The following is a 21,192-nucleotide window of genomic DNA, read 5'->3' as shown; positions in this document are numbered from 1 at the left end:
TTTGTTTTATTTTTGTTTTTTCATTTTGGTGAGAAACTCAACTTCCAGTCTGGAACACAACAATTTTTTCCTGATTTCTCTCCCTCCACTCCTCTCCCAGTTTGGCCACCGAAGCAAAAAAACAATTGTTTGCTCAGCTCTAGTGAAGACCTGGCCATGGAGGGGTCCCCTTCACTTCTTGTTCTGGAAATGAGTACATGTAAAGACGACTCTGTCTTTGTTCTTGCTTAATGTTTGTTGCCCAATGGCCTCATGTCTTCCCTGTCTGCTCCAGGGGGCCTGTCAATTGCGGTTCCAGGAGAAATTCGTGGCTATGAAATGGCTCATAAGCGGCATGGCAAGTTGCCATGGAAGCACCTGTTTCTGCCCAACATCAGGCTGGCGAGAGAAGGGTTCCCAATTGGGAAAGCTCTGGCAAAAGCCATCAAGGATAAAGAGAAGGCAATTGAAAGCAACCCCTTGCTGTGGTAGGTAGTGCTTGGGAGCCTGCATTGGTGGTATTATAACTGCCCCTGCTTGGACTGGCAGCAAGCGTTGAACTCAGGAACTTCAGAACCAGCAGTAGGAGCCTCCATCATTTGAGCTCAAGGACAAGCCCCATTCCTGGCTGCTGCGGTAGGTTTGATCTCTGATGTAGACCAGCTACTAGCCTATTGGACACAAAGAGCCACTCTCCACTAGTGTAGGTTACACTGAGCAAGTGGTGAGCGATGAGTTTGTTTTAACTCTAAGGCAGGAGTTCCTTGTGTATGTTGTTCAGCGAGCTGGCCTGGCGTTACTGTCTTGATACTTGGGTCCGGGGGGACCATGTGAATAGCATGTCTTCTAACTCCTCAGTGCTGGTTTTCTCTTGGAAGCTGTTAGCCTGCATACTGCACAATTCAAAGCCAAAGATGTCTATGGTGAAGCTCAATGTCAGAGCTGATTCTCTCACTCTCTTTTCCTTTCCCCCACAGTGAAGTGTTCTGCAGAGAAGGAACAATCCTGCATGAGGGGGATGTCATCAAGATGCCCAAACTAGCGAACACCTACGAGACTTTAGCCAATGAGGGAGCAGATGCCTTTTACACAGGGAGCCTGGCGCAGCAAATTGTCAAAGACATCAAGGAGGCAGGTGAGAAACCAGGGGCTTGAGTATCTTTTTTTTTTTTGGTTGTTTAAAATAAAACTAAATACCCCAAATGTAATCAAGAAGAACTGCAGAAGCTCAGCTTCCATGGATGAAAATCTTTGCTGTGATACCAAGTCTCTGATTTAGCAAAACTTCTTATAATGGCCAAAGAAAGTGAAACCCATTAGCAGCTGGCTGAAGTTGTCATTGGTTATAAGTCAGTAGTCGTGGGGCTGATGATTTAGATCAGGGGTTCTCAGTGTTTCCAGACTACTGTACCCCTTTCAGGAGTCTGATTTGTCTTGCATACCCCAAGTTTCACCTCACTTAAAAATTACTTGCTTACAAAATTGGGCATAAAAATGCAAGTGTCACAGCACACTAGTACTGAAAAATTGCTGACTTCCTCATTTTTACCATATTACTATAAAATAAATTGGAATATAAATATGCTACTTACATTTCAGTGTATAGTATATAGAGCAGTATAAACTAGTCACCATCTGTATGAAATGTTAGTTTGTACTGAGTTTGCTAGTGCTTTTTATGTAGCCTGTTGTCAAACTAGGCAAATATCTAGATGAGTTGATGTACCCCCTGGTTGAGAACCACTGATTTAGCATCTTATTGGAGAGAAACAATTTTATTGGGAGATTTTTTTGTGCCAGATTAAATTTAATCTTGGGGGAACAATAAAAAGGTGTAGACTCTTTTTCTGCCAGTAAATAACCTAAGTAAAATCTCTGGTCCAAACATCTTTTGCTTTTAGACTCATGGGAAGTACTGACTTCTCATAGCAGATCAGGGTCTGCTGTCAAATCTGAGATGCAACCTCTGATATTAGTTTATACCTAAAAACATAGGCCTGTACCATGTGAACTTAGACTTTCATAGAATCATTGACTTTAAGGTCAGAAGGGACCATTTTGATCATCTAGTCTGACCTCCTGCACAACGCAGGCCACAGCATCTCACCCACCCACACTTAATCTGGTCTGTCTGTGGGAATAGGGCTCTGACCCTCTGTAGGTCACTAAATGGTGACAGAAGCATAGGCTTAGCTAGTACATTGTACATAGCTTCGGAATTCACAGAACTGTAGTAACCCACCTATTGTGCTTGTCCTCCCGGAGCAGTGAGTTCCTCCAGCTGACTATATACTATGTTTTCTGTTTGTTTGTTTTTAAGTAATTCCTTCAATTGGTTGTAAATGCTCTGACATTTAACATCACTGAGTGCCCCCCCGTTCTTGTACTATGGAATAATGATCCCCGGCATATAGCACTTTTCATCAGTTCTCAAGCACTTTACACAGCACTTACAAAGTGGGATGGGGAACTTGAGGCACAGAAGGGGTAAGAGGGATGGCTCGGTTTTGACACTATCAGTACATAGAAGCCACCAGTTCCTTCTGTCTTATGCTTTCTGTGCTCAGTCTAATCACCTTTATTGCCCTTCTCAGGAGCTCTGTCAGTTTTTACTGTATTTTTCTTAAGATGAAGTGATCAGAATTGGATGCAGCCTCCAGGTGGACCTGGGTCACCTTTGCACATCCTGTCCCTTGTCAGCCATGTCTCTGAACCTCAGAGGTTCAGTTTGGGTTTGGAGGGCCAGGGACAGCTAGTTCACCCATTTTCCTTTAGTTCTGTCCAGGGGTCTGTCAGCTCTTGAGAGTAGGAGCCTTCACAAGAGTCTGTCTAGCTCACACCATGCTCAGCACTTGGGTGTCTGAACCACCAAAGGCCAGTTTATCAAAAGTACTTGGCACCCACAACTGGGGCCTGCTCTTCAGAACTGCTCTGCACCCTGCCCCCTTGTTCTCAGTAGGAGCTGCTGGGTGCTGAGCTTACTTGAAAATGTGACCATAGGTTCTAAAGTGCCCTGGGGCTAAAATAAATTAAAATCCCTCACTGTTCCTAGCCCGGGTGTGTGGTCCACCTGGCTCGGCTCCCTCAGTAATAGTCTCCCACTTTCTGAATGCATCCCTTTCAGGGGACGTAATACAGCAGGGGTGAGATTCCCCAGAAGCAGGGAGGATTGAGACAAATAATCCCTGTTGGCCACCACTTTCCTTCACCACACTCTGCAAACCCTGCATCAATTCCAGTGAGGCTGGAAACAGACAGCACCAATCACTGTGCTTGTTGGGGAGCATAAAGCGTCTGCATCCACCACCAGCATTTTTCCTCCTTGTAAAACAAGAGGATTCTGTGGCTCACTCCCTGATGTTACCAGTCTCCCACAATGAGAGAAGCAGAGTGCCAGAACCCTGGCTGGTATAAGTCAGTCTAACTTCACCAAAGATTGATGCAGATTTTTGCCAGCTGGGGATCTGGCCCTGAGTCAGAAAAGGGATAAACCCATCTCCATTCACACTTCCCCTTATCTCAGTAAATTTGTGGAATCTCACTGGTTAAATCACAATCATGGTGAGGTCACTGCATTCCCACCATTGGCAGCACAGCAAGGATGGGGAACGGGGAAGATAGGTTCTTCCTCCTACTGGAGATCATGTAAACCTGGAGCCACAGATGGCTTTTCTCTCTGTTCTAGGGGGCATAGTTTCAATGGAGGACCTAAGAGACTATACTCCGATCCTGATTGAAAATCCTTTAAACATCACAATCGGGGAGTTCACCATGTACACACCCAGTTCCCCCCTGAGTGGCCCAGTGCTAGCTCTCATCCTCAACATGCTGAAAGGTAAGAGCAAGCCTCAGTGAAGCACACTGTTACAGGTGATAGCAGCCTGGGGCTTCCCAAAGACCACGCTGTCCAGTTGACTTTCTCTGCCACAGCAATCTCAGTAGGCAAACAGCAGTGTTCTTAATTAACCTCAGTTCTGAAGTGGCCAGTGATTGAAGGCGGTTAGCAGGCCACTTTGCACATCTGGGAATCAGCCCTCTAATTCCATAAACGTAGGAGATGGCCTCAGCAGATGAAAGAACAGGCTGAAGAATGAAAAGGATTCTCTTGATGGGTGTCCTCTAGTACCCGCATGTGTGGAAATGAAAGGGACACGGACTTATAGTGCCCTCACTTTCTTACCTGCCATTCTTGCAAGTAACACGTACGGTCACTCGAACAGAAACTAGAGGACATGTTTTCTTTTGAAGTGTTTCCAGCACTCTGTATTTTCAGTGGCCTGTTTTTCCTGAATGGATCTTTCATGCAGCAACAGCAGAAAAGGAAAAAAGAAATGTGACTGTCAGACCCCAAGCAGTGGCTGTTGGGGCTCAGAGACTGGGGCAATACTTGCTTCTGAGTCTTTTCTTAAAATGACTAGATTGCAAGTTGACCATCTTTCAGAGCCAGTTCCTGTTTGCCACCCACTGGCCATGTGCTTTCAGACATGCTCACAATGTGTTATCTACTATTGCCAGGATTTAATTTCTCCAGTGACAGTATCACAACCATGGAGAAAAAGGGTCTGACTTACCACCGCATTGTGGAGGCCTTCCGCTTCGCGTATGCCAAGAGGACTTTACTGGGAGACCCAGCATTTGTCAACATTACGGAGGTAAAGAGCAGAGAAGTCACTGTATTTCCTGTCCTAAAAGCAAGATCTTTCTGCATGTCCAAAGCATTATGAAAGCCAAGTGGCGATTGGCTTACAGCCTCTGACAGGGAACCCCAGAGATGTCCAAGGGCACTTCAGAATTCTGTTTGTGTTTCATCAACTTGCTGATGGCAGATCTGGATCCAAATGTAAAGCCATATGTTACCACTGATCCATGGGTGACCTGCCAGGGATATAAAAAGGAATTTCCACTGGTGTTTGTGGGCAGTGTGCAGCCATTGGTTTGCCAGTAGAATTTACAAAATATAGATAATACTTTGCACTACCGTAACATGTTACGTGTTCAGTGTGCCATACAAAAATAACAGACTATGAACAAGGATACCTCCACTTGTCTGCCTACCTCACGGGGATGGTGACAAGGGACTTCCATAAAGTGTTTTGACAATGAAAGACGTGAACTGGTCTCAGTGGTATTAGTGTCGGTGTGGGCAGCGTTCTCTTTATGGAAGCTTGACGTGCTGGCCTCGCAGCATGGAACAAAGGGTTCCAGACAATGGAAAGCCAGTCGCTTCCTTGCTGGATTCTCCCCCAGTTTTTTTCAAGGTCTGATGTGACCCATCTCGCAAGGGTTCCACCATTCTAGAATTACATCTTTAACTGGAACTTATTGGTAGCGTTGAGATGAATCTGTCTCTCCTAACAGGTGATCAGGAACATGACCTCTGAGTTCTTTGCGGATAACCTACGGGGGAAAATCACTGACAACGTCACCCATATAGTCGACTACTATGAGCCAGAGTACTACACTCCAGACAATGCCGGTACATCCCATCTCTCCGTTGTGGCTGATGATGGCAGTGCTGTGTCCGCCACCAGCACCATCAACCAACAGTATGAGTTCAGATGTTACTTCCATGTAGGCCTCTGCCGTCTTCATAGTGGTTCTGTGGTTGGTATAAACATCACTGGCCTGGTATCTCCATAGTGGGTTAGTCATTGGTAGAGGAATTGCTGACTGGAACTCCCTTTATTGGAGTCATATAGGTGCCACTGTTCCAGTAAGACTTGAAATGGACTTCTAGGTTCTATACTTTTCTCTGGTCTAGTCCTGCTAGGTGCTGAGCACCCTCAACAGTCATTGAAATCCACAGGAGCTGAGGGAACTTTACAGGTCAGGCCCTTAATGCTAAGTCCCATGATACTGAGTAGGACACATAAGGTATAAGGACTAGAGGCCTCCATTATGCTTCATTCAAGCCCACTCTTGTTTAATTTTGCAATGACCTATTCCATGCCCTTTGTCATCAGGGAATCCCCTACTGTACTCAAGTACCTCTTTTAAATTAATGCTTCCTTAAATTATCAGACCCTTCCTGTTTCTTTCTTTCCTTCTCTTGTAAGAGAAGGAAAGGGAGGGGTAGCTCAGTGGTTTGAGCATTGGCCTGCTAAACCCAGGGTAGTGAGTTCAGTCCCTGAGGGGGCCACTTAGGGGATCTGGGGCAAAATCAATACTTGGTCCTGCTAGTGAAGGCAGGGGGCTGGATGGGGTGACCTTTTGGGGTCCCTTCCAGCTCTATGAGATAGGTATGTCTCCATTTAAAATAAAGGAAGTATAGTTACTGCAGCTGCTCTGCCTGTTACTGGCACACTGAGTGTTGTGCTGTTATTGGCTATTAAGAGAGGTGGTTTTTTTTATCATTATATGCAGCTATGCCTATCTCATAGAGCTGGAAGGGACTTTGAAAGGTCATCAAGTCCAGCCCCCTGCCTTCACACTGGGACCAAGTACTGTCTCTAATAGATTTTTGCCCCAGATTCCTAAATGGCCCCCTCAAGGATTGAACTCACAGTCCTGGGTTTTGCAGGCCAATGCTCAAACCACTGAGCTATCCCTCCCCCGTCTGTTAGTAAATAGAGGCTTTCTTCTAAATTACCAGACTGCAGCCAGGATGGCTTTTCCTCCCATCTGCTCAGCGTGAACCTTTCCTGCCTGATTCACCTGGTGAGGTCAAATCCAACCTATCAAAATGCCTGTAACATGTCAAGTGTTGGGCTGTGGCATCACTGAATGAATCGGGTGTGAGCCACTAGCGGGTTATGAAGGCGATTGCAATTTATTCACTTGCTGACTGATTTAATCAATAATGAGAAAATGTAAACAAAGCACATGATGCTGCCGTGGCGTTCTGGTAAAATACCACTTCTCTTCTGGTAGAGATGGGTCTGGATCCAAGATTGCAGCTCAATCCTATCTCCATGATGGGTTGTACTGGAGCACCTCTACCCCAGGGCGGTTTGGAGCTGGAATTCAACCCGCACATTTAGGCACGTTAGGGTATTTGGAGGTTTGGTTTGGCCCCTGTATGGGAAAGCTGGGTCCTGATCACACCTGGGATAGTTACACATGCAAAGTGGCTGTAAATAGAGTTTCCCAGTTATGTCGGTGGCAGTGTCTCCTGTACAGAGGTTACACCAACAGGTGACAGGCAGAGGAAAACTGGCTCCCCCAAGTGAGATCCAAAGGTAGGTTAATGTCCCTCTGTTAGTCTGCTAGGTGTTCTCTGAGTGCAGGCCTGTGCCTTGCAGGGCAGTGAGGTCTCACTCTGAGATACAACAGTTTCATGTAGGGCTGTCAAGCGATTTAAAAAATTAATCGCACTGTTAAACAATAATAGAATACCATTTACTTAAATACTTTTGGATGTTTTCTACATTTTCAAATATATTGATTTCAGTTACAACACAGAATACAAAGTGTACAGTGCTCATTTTGTATTTATTTTTATTACAAATATTGCACTGTAATAAACAAAATAAATAATATTTTTCAATTTACCTAATACAAGTACTGTAGTGCAATCTCTTTATCATGAAAGTTGAACTTACAAACATAGAATTATATACAAAAAAAAAGGCATTAAAAAATAAAACAATGTAAAACTTTAGAGCCTACAAGTCCACTCAGTCCTATTTCTTGTTCAGCCAATCGCTCAGATAAACAAGTTTGTTTACATGTGCAGGAGATAATGCTGCCCTCGTCTTGTTTAAAATGTCACCTGAAAGTGAGAACAGACATTCACATGGCATTGTTGTAGCTGGCATTGCAAGATTTATATGTGCCAGATGCGCTGAAGATTCATATGTCCTTTCATGCTTCAACCACCATTCCATAGGACATGCATCCATGCTGATGACAGGTTCTGCTCGATAATGATCCAAAGCAGTATGGATTGACACATGTTCATTTTCATTATCTGAGTCAGATGCCACCAGCAGAAGGTTGATTTTCTTTTTTGGTGGTTTGGGTTCTGTAGTTTCTGCGTCAGAGTGTTGCTGTTTTACGATTTTTGAAAGCATGCTCCACACCTTGTCCCTTTCAGATTTTTGGAAGTCACTTCAGATTCTTAAACCTTGGGTTGAGTACTGTAGCTATCTTTAGAAATCTCACATTGGTACCTCTTTGTGTTTTGTCAGATCTGCAGCAAAAGTGTTCGTAAAATGAACATGTGCTGAGTCATCATCTGAGACTGCTATAACATGAAATATATGGCAGAATGCAGGTAAAATAGAGCAGGAGACCATTCTCCCCCTAGGAGTTCAGTCACAAATTTAATTAACTCTTATTTTTTAACAAGCATCATCAACATGGAAGCATGTCCTCTGGAATGGTGGCCGAAGCATGAAGGGGCATATGACTGTTTAGCATATCTGGCACATAAATACCTTGCAGTGCTGGTTACAAAAGTGCCATATGAATGCCTGTTCTCACTTTCAGGTGATATTGTAAATAAGAAGCGGGCAACATTATCTTCCATAAATGTAAACAAACTTGTTTCTCTGAGCAATTGACTGAACAAGAAGTAGGACTAAGTGGACTTGTAGGCGCTAAAGTTTTACACTGTTTTGTTTTTGACTTCAGTTATGTAACAAAAATAATCAACATTTGTAAATTGCACTTTCATGATACAGAGATTGTACTACAGTACATGTATACGGTGAATTTAAAAATGCTGTTTCTTTTGTTCATAATTTTTAGTGAAAATATTTGTAATAAAAAGTGAGCACTGTACACTTTGTATTCTGTGTTGTAATTGAAATCAATATATTTAAAAATGTAGAAAAACATCCAAAAGTATTTAATACATTTCAATTGGGATTCTATTGTTTAAGAGTGCGATTAAAATTGCAGTTAATTGCAATTAATTTTTTTAATCATGATTAATTTTTTTGAGCTGATCTGGTGAGTTAATTGTGATTAATCAACAGCCCTAGTTTCTTGTGACCTACAATTTACCTGAAGCTTGTCCTTCTCCTAGAGTCTGGGTTTGACATGCCTTCCCTTCTGCTCCTTCTATTTAGCTTTGGCTCAGAAGTTCGCTCCAATGTGAGTGGAATCATATTTAACGATGAGATGGACGACTTCAGTTCACCTTACATTGTCAATGGCTTCGGAATCCTTCCCTCTACTGCAAACTTCATCGAACCAGGTAGCACTTCACTTCCTCTCCTTAGCCAGTATCATGGCTGCCTTTTGCATACCAAAGTGATGCTGACTGCCAGCTAGAGGGCTGACTCGAGGTCCCTGTCACATGTGGGAAATATGCAAGTTCTGTATACTGCATCACTGATAACAGCTCTTTAACTACAGATCACATTTCCTTACTGTGATCTGTATGCACTGGCTGGCTGAGAGGAACACAAGCATTTGTAGTGTCAAGGGAAACACCCGGGACTTGCTTATCCCCAGCTGCCTGAAGCCCTCACAAAGGTGAGCTCAAAAATCACTCCAAGTGCAATGCTCCACAACTGCAAGAGAGCCTTGGACATCGCTGATCAGGGAGGCAATGAGTGGACATGGGAGGCCCTGGGAGTGGTGCACAACCGTGCAGCATTCCAACAATCTGCTGGTTGCAAGCAATTTGCATAAATATTTAGAATGCATTTGTGTCAGTGCGTATGCTCTCTCTCCCCCACAATACTTTAGGAATACAGCTCTGAAAAAAAATACACTGTCTTTTGCTAACCTTTAAACCTAGATCTCTTCCCTTTACTTCCCTTGTTTTCCATTTTTTTTTACAGGTGAGGTGGAGTCAGAGAGGGACACACCCCCTGTATGTAAAAGCTGCCTTTTGCCAGTGCCAAGAGTGGATCATGGGGCAATGAAGATGAGCTGGGGGGACCAGAGGATTAGTGCAAGGGAGCCTCCCCAACCAGATCTATAGCCACAGAGGTTCTCACCCAGACGGGAAAGTGACCAGGAAGGGCCCATTACTCAGGGATGAGCTCTGAAGCGGAACCCTGGCCTCCAGTGTATGGGTGCACACAGCTGGATAGCTGGCACACTGAGGTGTGCCCATATGTCAGGGGCCAGCTCAAAGCCCTTGTAGTTCTCACTCGCACCCGCTCTACAAAGTCAACAAGGGGCAGGGATCAGGGGATGACAGAATCCCCTTGGCAGCTGAAGAGAGACTTGTGCGCTGAACCAGCAGATCTGGGATCTGCAAAAGACCAGCGGTAGCAGTGTTCTGTATTTCTGGCCTAAGCAGGCTGTGGTGGTGTGGGCCCAGATGCCGAGCATGTAATTAAGTACAAGTTAACGTCTGTGTGCACTCTTACAGGTAAACAGCCCCTGTCCTCCATGTGTCCATCAGTCCTAGTGGATAAAACAAATAAGCTGAAGATGGTGGTTGGTGCATCCGGAGGAACAAAAATTATCACAGCAACAGCACTGGTACATGTCATTGTGGGACAGATGAGGAGACAGTTAGTAGAGGGCAGACAAGGTTGGAGAGGTGGCTGATTCAGAAATGTTAAGGGTGGAAGGAAACATTATGACGATCTACTCTGACCCGCTGTAAAATGCAGACCTTCACCGAGTAATTTCTGCATCCAGCCCATAACTTCTGTTGAGCTATAGCATATATTTTAAGACATCATCTGGATATAAACACTGCAAATGGTGGAGAATCCACAGCCTCCCTGTGTAAGTTCTTCAAGTGGTTACTTGTCATCACTTAAAAATCTGCACCATAATTCTAGTCTGAATTTGTCATTTCCAACCATAGGATCCCATTATGCCTTTTCTTGCTTGATTAAAAGCCACTGACTGACTAATCTCTTCCCTATGTAGGTATTACTAGACTGTGATCAAGTCGCCTCTTAACCTTCTCTTGGAGTAAACTCAGTGGAGAGATTTAGGAAGCTCAGTCTATGAGGAATGATTTCCAGACCTCAAATATTCTTGTACCTCTTTTCCTAAACCCTTTTTGATGCGTGGACACCAGAACTAGACACTATTCCGATAATGGTCTCACTAACGGGGTATACAGAAGTAAATAGGGTCTCCTGCATCCTATTTGATTGTCTCCTGCTTAGGAATCAAGGATGTGTTCACCCTCTTAGTCACAGTATTGTACTCAGAGCTCATTTTCACTTAGGGTTCATGGGTACGTGTCCTTTTCAGTGTTGCTGAATTCCAGGCAACTGTCTCCCATCCTGTGTGATCGACATGCTTTGTTTCCACGGAGAACGTCATAGTAAGCATGTCACACAAGAAAACAGCCATAATGTAACCTCACAACTGGGATGGAGTTGGGAAATCTAGGCTCTCTCCTCAGCTCTGCCATTGACTGTTCTTGGGCAAATCAACTAACCTGTACCTCAGTTTCCCCATAGATAAAATGGGGATGACAATCTTTGTGAAGAGCTTTGGGTCTCTGGGTGAAAGTGCTATGTAGGAGCTAAGTACTACTTAATGTGACCTACCTGGGTTAGCTGCAGCTATACTGAGCCCTAGCATACGTCCCAGCTGAATCATTCCACTGTGCTCTGGAGACTAGGACATACCAAATTCCTTTCACTTGGACATTATTCTAAATGCATGTTTTATGTTTTTACAGAACTTAATAAAATTAATCAACCGAGCAGGACACTGCTCTGGCGTGCGCGCGTGTGTGTGTGTGTGTGTGTGTATTGACTGGATTTTTATATATATATATCTCTCTCCAATCAATACAAAATGGTTGGTGTATGTTAAACCCTAACAAATGCAGAAATGCATAATGAAGACTGCTGTCCTAACCCTCACAGCACTGTTACAATGGAAAACGGTATCTGCAATAGAAAACCTTCATTTTAGAAGCGTCAGGTGTACTACTGTGCTGTGTGCAGAAGTAACTTTTTTCTGCCATGCACTTTGTTGTAATATAACTCATGTAGTATGATCTCAAAGAAACCAAGTTTGCTGAGTGCCTACACAATGCCTTAAGCTTTTGGAGGCTTTTAAAAAGGCTACTTTAAAAAGCACCTGTGTGTGCATACAACCCCGGTTATTTACACTAAACCTCGTACTTGTGTACATTCCTGAGCACATGAATATTTGTATCTGTCTCTTCGCATGAGATTTTCCTGAGTGCAAAAGGGTGAATTTTCTTTCTTTTTTTAGGTTGGTGAAAGAGTTAGTGGGTCAATAACACTTGGTTAGCAAATACAATAGTCTACTACTCTTTGCGGTAAAGAATCCAAGTCAGATTTGGTACAATGTTCCAAGCTTCTGAGGTGGCTTTCCTGGTGTGCCCTGCTTTGGGGTGATAATGATCCAGGTGCACTTTAACAGAAGACCAGCAGAGGCTGCTGTTGAGCCTCATTCAGTACAACTTCCTGAGAATTAAGGAGACAATCTAGATTACTTGCATCACAGGCACGCAAAGTTCCTAACTTATCCAGTGTTTAGCTGCATGGTTTGCATGGGAACTGCTCCTTCATGCATTTCTCCACATCCACGCACAACTGCAGGACTCTCAAATGGCAGTTGCACTGCACAGCTACAGGTTACGTTTACTGGAACTCTAACTTGGCTTCATTTCAGTCTGCTTTAGAAATATGGATCCTCATGATTCACTGTACAAAATTCTTACAGAAGCAACCTTACCAAGTATTATGGGTTTTCACAGGAAGTAGCTGCCACCCTAGTACTCTGCTTCCTCTGATAATGGCTGTTGCTGTCCCTCTTTGGACACTGCAGAGTGACGGGGGTATGTGTGGTCTAGATACAGAGAAGTGCAAAATTCAGACACTAACTTTGAATGCCCTAAGGGTTTGCCCTTTTAATTTAGAGACAGAAGGGCTCAGCAGAGCAATTGGGATCTGGGATTCTGAATTCCATCTCTAGAGCACAGCTCTGTATGAAGACACTCAGACCCACTGCAGTTCTGCTTTTGTGGTCCATTCTGCTTCCTGCTTATGTTTTCTCTCGGTACAAAGCACACCACTGAATTGCATACAGGGTTTTCCCAAGCTCATACAAAGCACAGCAGTTGTACACGTGGGGCTAGCACCTGGAATCTGGGGGAGCAACACTTGGTGCAAGGCAAGAGGAGGTAGTGCAATAGTTGCCTTAAGTCAGCTATTGAGGTCCTTGAGCCTAGAGGCCTTCTAGCATGTCTGCCTGTAGCCCTAAGTGGCATTTAGAACAGCCAGGGATGAGCCAGGCATAAGGGAGCTTTGTCCAGGCTGGCTTCAAGGCAGGGAGTGGTGGAGAAAGGGCTGTAGTGGCTCTGAATCACCTGAGCAGCCCTGTATACTGAGGTGATCTCCTGTGTCCCATTCAGCCAGCTTTAGAGGCAGCATTGTACAGGTAACGTCTAACATGCTGAGGAATCTGGCTTTCTTTCACTGCAGTATTTTGAGACACCAATGACAGAGTTCTCCAGGGGCAGGTCATGTACTAATGCTGCGGCTTTCTGCTTCATCCAGACAATCATCAGATCCCTCTGGTTCGGGTACGATGTGACAAAGGCTGTGGAAGAACCTCGAGTTCATGATCAGCTGATTCCCAATGTCACGGAGCTGGAGCAGAACGTAGAGCAGGTCTGTTTGTCTTCTGTGGGAAGGATTGGGGCAGGGGCTATGATGTCAGACATGATCCTGGTCTCTGCGGGCACCATGGGAATGTTTTCCCTATGTTCCATTGCATAATGTTTGTCTGACTGTTTATGAGCTTAAGAATTAAAGCTGGGCAAAGCTTTGGCCTTGGTCTACAACAAGGAGTTCAAGGGCCCATCCATGTGGGTTTGCACTCGGCATTTTGGCTGCAGTTTGCCTACAAAACTTGAAGTGGCATGGATGAGGAGCTCACGAATGGGCGTGATGTGCTGTAGTGTTCAAAATGTTTCATTTACATAAAATGGCCCTACTGGGTCAGACCAAAGGTCCATCTAGCCCAGTATCCTGTTGTCCGACAGTGACCAGTGCTTCAAAGGGAATGAACAGAACAGGCAATCATCAAGTGATCCATCCTCTGTCCATTCCCAATGTCTGGCAAACAGAGTCTAGGGACACTCAGAGCATGGTGTTGCACCCCTGCCCTTCCTGGCTAGTGGCCATCGATAGACCGATCCATTAACTTCTCTAGTTATTTTTTTGAGCTCTGTTATAGTTTTGGCCTTCACCACAAAGAGTCCCACAGGTTGACTGTGTGTTGTGTGAAGGAGTACTTCCTTTTTTTAAATTTTAAACCTGCAGCCCATTAATTTCCCTATTAATAACCCCTAGTTCTTGCATTATCTAAAGGAGTAAATAACACTTTATTCACTTTCTCCACACCAGTCAAGATATTATCAACCTCTCTCATATCCCCCACTTAGTCATCTCTTTTCCAAGCTGAAAAGTCCCATCTTTTTGATCTCTTCATACAGAAGCTGTTTCATACCCCTCATCATTTTTGTTGCCCTTCTCTGTACCTTTTCCAAGTCTAATATATCTTTTTTGAGATGGGGCAAGCAGATCTGACCAGAGGAGTCAAGATGTGGGTGTACCATGGATTTTTATAGAGGCATTATAATATTTTCGGTCTTACCTATTCCTTTCCTAATGCTTCCTAATATTCTGTTAGCTTTTTTGACTGCAGCTGCACATGGAGCAGATGTTTTGGGAAAGCCATCCACAATGACTCCAAGATTTATCACTCTAGTGCTCTGCTTCCTCTGATAATGGCTGTTGCTGTCTGTTTGGGCACTGCAGTGATAGGGAGGTATGTGTGGTCTAGATACACAGAAGTGCAAAATTCAGACACTAACTTCAAATGCCCTAAGGTTTTGCCCTTTTTACTTAAAGACAGAAGGGCTCAGCTGAGCAATTGGGATCTGGGATTCTGAATTCCACCTCTAAAGCACAGCCGTGTTTGGGCAGGGTTTATAAAGACCCCCAGACCCACTGCAGTTCTGCTTTTGTGGTCCATCATGCTTCCTGCTTATGTTTGCTCTCTGTACAAAGCACACCACTGAAGTGCACAAATTTTTGCCAAGCTCATACAATATGCATTCTTTTGCCTTTCTCCACATTGAATGTCATCTGCCATTTTGTTGCTCAGTCACCCAGTTTTGTGAGATTCCTTTGTAACTCTTTGCAGTCTGCTTTGGACTTAACTATCTTGAATAATTTTGTATCATCTGCAAATTTTGCCAACTCACTGTTTACTCCATTTTCCAGATCATTTATGAATATGTTGAACAGTATTAGTCCCAGTATAGACCCCTGGGGGACACCACTATTTACTTCTCTTTGCTCTGAAAATTTATCATTTATTCCTCTGTGTTTCTTATCTTTTTAACCAGTTACTGATCCATGAGAAGACCTTCCCTCTTATCCCATGACAGCTTACTTTGCTTAAGAGCCTTTGGTGAGGGACCTTGTCATAGACTTTCTGAAACTCAAAGTACACTATCTCCAGTGGATCATTCTTGTTCACATGCTTGTTGACCCCCCCTCAAAGAATTCTAGTTAGATTAGTGAGGTGTGATTTCACTTTACAAAAAAATCATGTTGACTCTTCTCCAGCGAATCATGTTCATCTATGTGTCTGACAATTCTGTTCGTTACTATAGTTTCAACCAGTTTGCCCAATACTGAAGTTAGGCTTACTGGCCTGTAATTGCCAGGATTGCCTCTGGAGCCTTTTTTATAAATTCGTGTCACATGAGCTATCCTCCAGTCATCCAGTTCAAAAGCTGATTTAAATGAGAGGTTACAAACCACATTTAGTAATTCTGTAATTTCACATTTGAGTTCCTTCAGAATTCTTGGGTGAATACCATCTGGTCCTGGTGAGTTATTATTGCTGTTTATCAATCTGTTCCAAAACGTCCTCTAATGACACCTCAATCTGGGACAGTTCCTAAGATCTGTCGCCTAAAAAGAGTAGCTTAGGTTTGGGAATCTCCCTCACATCCTCCACAGTGAAGACTGATGCATTTAGTTTCTCCGCAATGGCTTGTGCTCCTTAAGCACCTTGATCGACCATTGTCCCCACTGATTGTTTGGCAGGCTTCCTGCTTTTGCTGTTACTTTTTGAGTGTTTGGCTAGTTGCAATTCACATTCTTTTTTGGCCTGCCTAATTATACTTTTACCTTGCCAGAGTTTATGCTCCTTTTCTATTTTCTTCAATGGGATTTAACTTCCAATTATTAAAGGATGCGTTTTTGCCTCTAACTGCTTCTTTTATTTTGTTTAGCCATGGTGGCACTTTTTTGGCCTCTTACTATGTTTTTTAATGTGAGGTATACATTTAATTTAAGCCTCTATTATGGTGTTTTTTTAAGTTTCCATGCAGCTTGCAGGCATTTCACTTTTGGGAATGTATCTTTTAATTTCTGTTTAACGAGCTGCCTCTTTTTTGTGTAATTCCCCATTTTGAAATTAAATGCTACTGTGGTGGGCTTATTTGGTGTCCCACCACCCCCACAGGGATGTTACATTTAATTATATGATGGTTGTTTATTACCAAGGGGTTCAGCTATAGTCACCGTTTAAACCAGACCCTGTGCAACATTTAGGATTAAATCAAGAATTGCCTTCTGTCACTTTGTAGCAAAACCCCTTGGAAAGCCGGAGAGAGGACGTAGCTGGTTGGAGGAGTGGGAGGGTGGAGAGGGTGGACCAGGTTTCTGCATGGAGCTACCAGCAGCAGAGGGGCAGCTCAGCAGTCCAGTATACTTGTGTGTTGCAAGTGAGGTACATTGCATGTACCGTGTAATCGCTGTGCGCATCCTTTGGTGCCTCTCCTGTTGTGTGTTTATCCCTTCTCTCTGCATTCCAGGGCATAGAAGTGGAACTAAAGAAGAGGAAACACGATATCAAGCGGAGTGACAGTAACGCCGTTGTCCAGGCCATTCTATGGACTGCCGATGGCTGGGCTGCTGTGTCTGATTCCCGGAAAGGTGGCTTCCCAGCAGGCTACTGAAGTCACTCAAGCTGCTCTGACAGCCTGCTTCTTTGCAGATCTAGTGACCAGCTTACATTTGGGGAGAAGGGGGAGGGAATACTTGAGCACTGCAACTCAGGGACTGTCACAGGAAAGAATTAATTTGCCTGTGGTTCTGCTAATGGACCTGGACAGATGTTCTCGAGGGTCATTACTGAAAAGTGCCTTACAACAGATCAGTGTGCTAAGAAAAAGCACAAATCTCCCAGAATATCCAGCACCTACCTAAAGGGTCTACTCCCTCCTCCTGCTCACCAGGGACTGAGTGCACAGCTTTTGGAAGGTCCAAAGCCCCAGCTCCTTTATTTTTCAGCTTTACTCAGCCAGTGGCTGTCCTGGTCTGTTCTCTAGAAGTGACGCATTCCCATGAGAAATGAATGCTGGACTGTCAATGGGATGGAAGGTGCTGGCAACGCTACATTGTAAAGCAGAACACCTGAGCCACAGTCTGAAGAGGGATTAGGATAACCCTTTCCCACAACCTCACCCATTTTTTTTTATCGTCTTACTTCTCATTTCAGGAGTTTGAGGGATGACGGGGTAGCCGAAGAAGTGATGGTGCCAATGTCTTTTGTTTGTTTTTTACATCTGTTCAAAAGCTGTCAGGGGAAGACAGAGGCTACCTGTTTAATTTATGCTGAGAAAGAATGCCAGGCCTATGGAGGTAAACATTCCTGCTTTGACCTGTACAGCGCCCTTGTCCACAAGGAATCGGGAGGTTCTGTATGACTGAGGCACTGCAGCAATTTGGCTCCTTGGTGCAACTCCTTCAGGTCCCAGAAAATAGGGACAAGGCTCCTTTTTCCATGATGCGTCTTCCCTTCTCACCTCACCCCAGGAGTCTCCAATTTGTCTCTCACTATTATCCCTTCTGACAGCATGCAAATTCCTAGAGTCCAAAGGAAAAAGGAAGGAAGCATTTAAAGCCAAATAGCATAGTATAAGCCACTGACAGCCTGGGCAGCAAGGTATCTTGTTTTTCAGTTACCAAGCACAACTTCTGAGGGCTCGGTTTGGTTATATCACTGTGATATGGTGTCTAGCAGCTGAAAAGAGATCTTTCTATAAGGGGTGGGGGGTGCAGGGTGCCCATCCTTAAACTCCAACTTTGATGCAGTTGAATATGTGGATTTTTACCTCAAAGACTTGAATATTGCAGAAGTTGTGTCCTTAGATGAGTGTGAAGCTGTGGTTTCAGCCAACTGTGTGTCCCTTAAACTTTTGAGTTGCTTGTGACTTTAGCCATCTTTCTAACAGAAATAAGACTATTCGCCACCTTCAGAGCTTGGGGTCATTCATTTGGATTTGAGATGCAAGGTGGGTAAATAAGGCCTGAGCACCCTCGCTGCTTCCTGAAGTCTCCCCACCGGAGGTGAGGCTGGTCAATAGCTTTCAGAAGCTCTTGGTACCTTATAGGATGGGCACAAACAGACTGTCAAACTGGCAGCCTGCTACTCTCACCATTGTCCTTTGCAGTTGGGTGAAATCCAAGAACTAAAATATAACTGGTCTAAACAGGATTTTAAAAATCTATTCAGTGGCAATAACTAGTGGCATTAGTAATACAAACAAGACTTCATTGAAAATGAATGTTAACCTGAAGTAGCTCTCTAAAGAGCAAGTGCAAGTATTTGCTCACTTGTATTTTAAAACAAGCCAAAAAATAAAAATCCACAATACTAATAACTAAATAAATGCCAGGTCCTTCAGAAATATACCTCAAAAGATTTAGGAGCACAGTTCCCACAGTCAATGGCAATTGTGTTCCTAAATCCTGTAGGTGTGGAGGGGGTCAGGAACTGACTTTTTCCTCTGAGAATTTCTGATGAAAACAAATGTTTGTCTTTGCAAATGCTCAGATTTTGAAATTACCAAAATTTATGTGTTTTGAGATGAAAACTTCCTTTTTCAAACTCCTTTTTTATTCCTGAAAAATATCAGTTGAACTCATTTCCTGTCCCATTCTATATAGATCCTTCTGCAACAGGGCAAGATTCTCAAACTTTTTCCACAGTAAGTCAAGGTTTAGCTATCAGTGTGTTGCTTTAATGGTACAGAAACCTCAATATGACTTATTTTCTAGCTGACAAACAAGTGCCAAAGTATGGCCTTCAAAGATTTGAACTGAGTTGCACTGATTATGTTTAAAAAAATAAATAAATCCATAACCGTGCACCGAAATGTTATGAGTGAAAGTCCCAGTAGAGGAAATTAAGTAGAACTTGGGTACTATTTTGGAAAGCACCAGAACAAACTATTCTAAAAGGACTGCTTTAGCTTCTCCCAATCTTTATAATGACACCAGTTGTCTCATATCACTTTAATTAAAGGAGCTTCATAAGCTCCTTAGCAATAGTTAGGCTGTTGCTATTTCACAATCATTGCGGTAATATTCAGCCCCCTCCGACAATTCAGTGCCTAATGCTGGGCCCAGGGCCCAAGCCATGAGAGCCCAGTCCAGGCAAAGACACTCTTATTTCAAATGTGAAGTAGAACATGTGTCTGTTCAAAACCACCTTGAACGCCTTGCTGCTACTGGAAGAAATGCCAGAATGACTCGGGATGGCAGAGAAATGGAAACCATGCAGCTGGTTCCATTCTCTAAGAACTGATCGGTTGGGGTGGGGGAGGTAGGGCTGCAGGCTAAAAATTCCCAGCAGCTACAAGCCATTTGTAAAAGTACTTTATTAAAAATATAACTTTGTAAAACAAATTTCCATTGGAAAATAGAAGCATATCCCCTCTCACAGTGTCACGTAAAGCCCATGGAAGGTGGCAGTGTACAGAACTGGCCCCTGCCCTTGGCAGCAGTTGGCATGGGGGAGCCTACCAGCGGAGAATCCCAGGGCTAGACCTGATTGATGCTGAGATCAGAGTTGAGGTGTAATATGGTAGCAAAAATAGCTCTTGCCTACTTCCAGCCAGTTCCTCATTTTTATACACACTAAGCAACATTCACCCAGCCAAAGGTCATGACAGCTCTAGCACTACTTCTGTTCAGTTTATCTGCCTAGTGTGTTATGGTTCTACGTGATAGTTCTGCTAGCGTACAGTCAGTGGGTCTGCTCTTGAAGAGTTGGGTCCATTTTTGAACTTACTGTTTGGGGCCTATGTAATTACCCACAATTCTTGGATGGCAACTAATTATAGTCATCAGTGCTACCACCGTTGAGAGGTCAATATACCTGCAGCTCAGGTCATACGACTGCTAAATCACAACAGCTACTGCAAACACCAGACTGTAACAAGTAAGAAAAAGCAGGGCCCCTCTCATTCTACATACTCTAGAATGAGTGCTAGCCAACCAGCAACATTCTTTTATCCTGTACCATTCTGCCACACTTACATTTACTACTTGTTCAGGCAAGTACTTTAAACAGCAAGCCCTGCTTCAGGAAAACACGGTCTTACTCATTGACTAGTACGTAAACCAATAAATTTGTTTTCCAGACAGTAACAAAGCAGCCTGTGGCACCTTGTAGAGTGACAGATGTATTGGAGCATAAGCTTTTGTGGGTGAATACCCACTTCGTCAGCTTATGCTCCAATACATCTGTTACTCTATAAGGTGCCACAGGACTCTGTTGCTGTTTACAGAGCCAGACTAACACGGGTACCCCTCTGATACTTTTCCAGACAAAACATCATGGTTCTAGTGCAACCATACTTCTGTATGAGCCACCACTATGATGCAGCCGTAGCTTCTCATGGAAGTTGTTGCAATAAAGATAGTTTCTTGGAGTACTATTCCTGAAGGAAAACAGCTCGCTCTTTGTAGCAAGTTTAATTTTCAACAGCACTGAAATGCATCTAAAGGCTGACTTTTGTTTCTCCGAGTTAATAGGTTTCTAAGTGGCTAGCATTTTATTTGCATGATAGGGGCTTATGTGTAGAAAAAGCAGGCATCCAGCAATCTGGTTTCATGAGATACAGGATTTTTTTAAAGGCATGTATGCAGCCATTTGGGACCAAAAGCTAACAGTCAGAAGGGTTTGCGGAGACATTTTAAGCATGAGTTTGAAAACAGTGGTGGGGGGATAATGAGACTGGTGTAAAAAGACTAAGGTCTGACATGAATGTAACTGCTTGCTTTTCTGCATCAAATGGGTTAATAGAATAGGGAATCTATTAACGCACACACAAAAAAAAGCCAATATAAATTTGTTATATGCAAGGCTTTAAAAGTGTATAATAATCTCAAATTCCTGCATGCAAACAAAGGTTCCTATACACACAAGTGGCTGCAGGTGAATTTACAGAGGCATGCTGAATCTTTGGTCCTATGAATTTTTCTAAAG

General features: G+C 43.7%; 1 protein-coding gene across 3 annotated transcripts in view; it reads left to right on the top strand.

The window, feature by feature from the left end:
* Nucleotides 1-20,436, top strand: part of GGT1 (gamma-glutamyltransferase 1) — a 64,688-nt gene extending 44,252 nt beyond the window's left edge. Inside the window, exons 6-14 of one of the 3 annotated variants that reach the window (XM_030583175.1) lie at nt 275-467; nt 957-1,114; nt 3,665-3,814; nt 4,495-4,631; nt 5,338-5,525; nt 8,994-9,121; nt 10,253-10,365; nt 13,389-13,502; nt 16,730-20,436. In XM_030583175.1, the coding sequence (XP_030439035.1) occupies nt 275-467; nt 957-1,114; nt 3,665-3,814; nt 4,495-4,631; nt 5,338-5,525; nt 8,994-9,121; nt 10,253-10,365; nt 13,389-13,502; nt 16,730-16,873 (1,325 nt within the window). In that variant the 3' untranslated portion in view covers nt 16,874-20,436. Of the gene's footprint in view, nt 1-274; nt 468-956; nt 1,115-3,664; nt 3,815-4,494; nt 4,632-5,337; nt 5,526-8,993; nt 9,122-10,252; nt 10,366-13,388; nt 13,503-16,729 lie in introns of those variants that run through there. The other 2 variants (XM_030583176.1, XM_030583177.1) reach the window with 2 other exon arrangements.
* The last annotated feature ends 756 nt before the right edge of the window (nt 20,437-21,192 follow it).

Source organism: Gopherus evgoodei, chromosome 13, assembly GCF_007399415.2.
Source record: "Gopherus evgoodei ecotype Sinaloan lineage chromosome 13, rGopEvg1_v1.p, whole genome shotgun sequence".
NCBI lineage: Eukaryota > Metazoa > Chordata > Testudines > Testudinidae > Gopherus > Gopherus evgoodei.
Note: the sequence above shows the minus strand (reverse complement) of the source record. Positions and strands in the feature narration are given on the sequence as shown.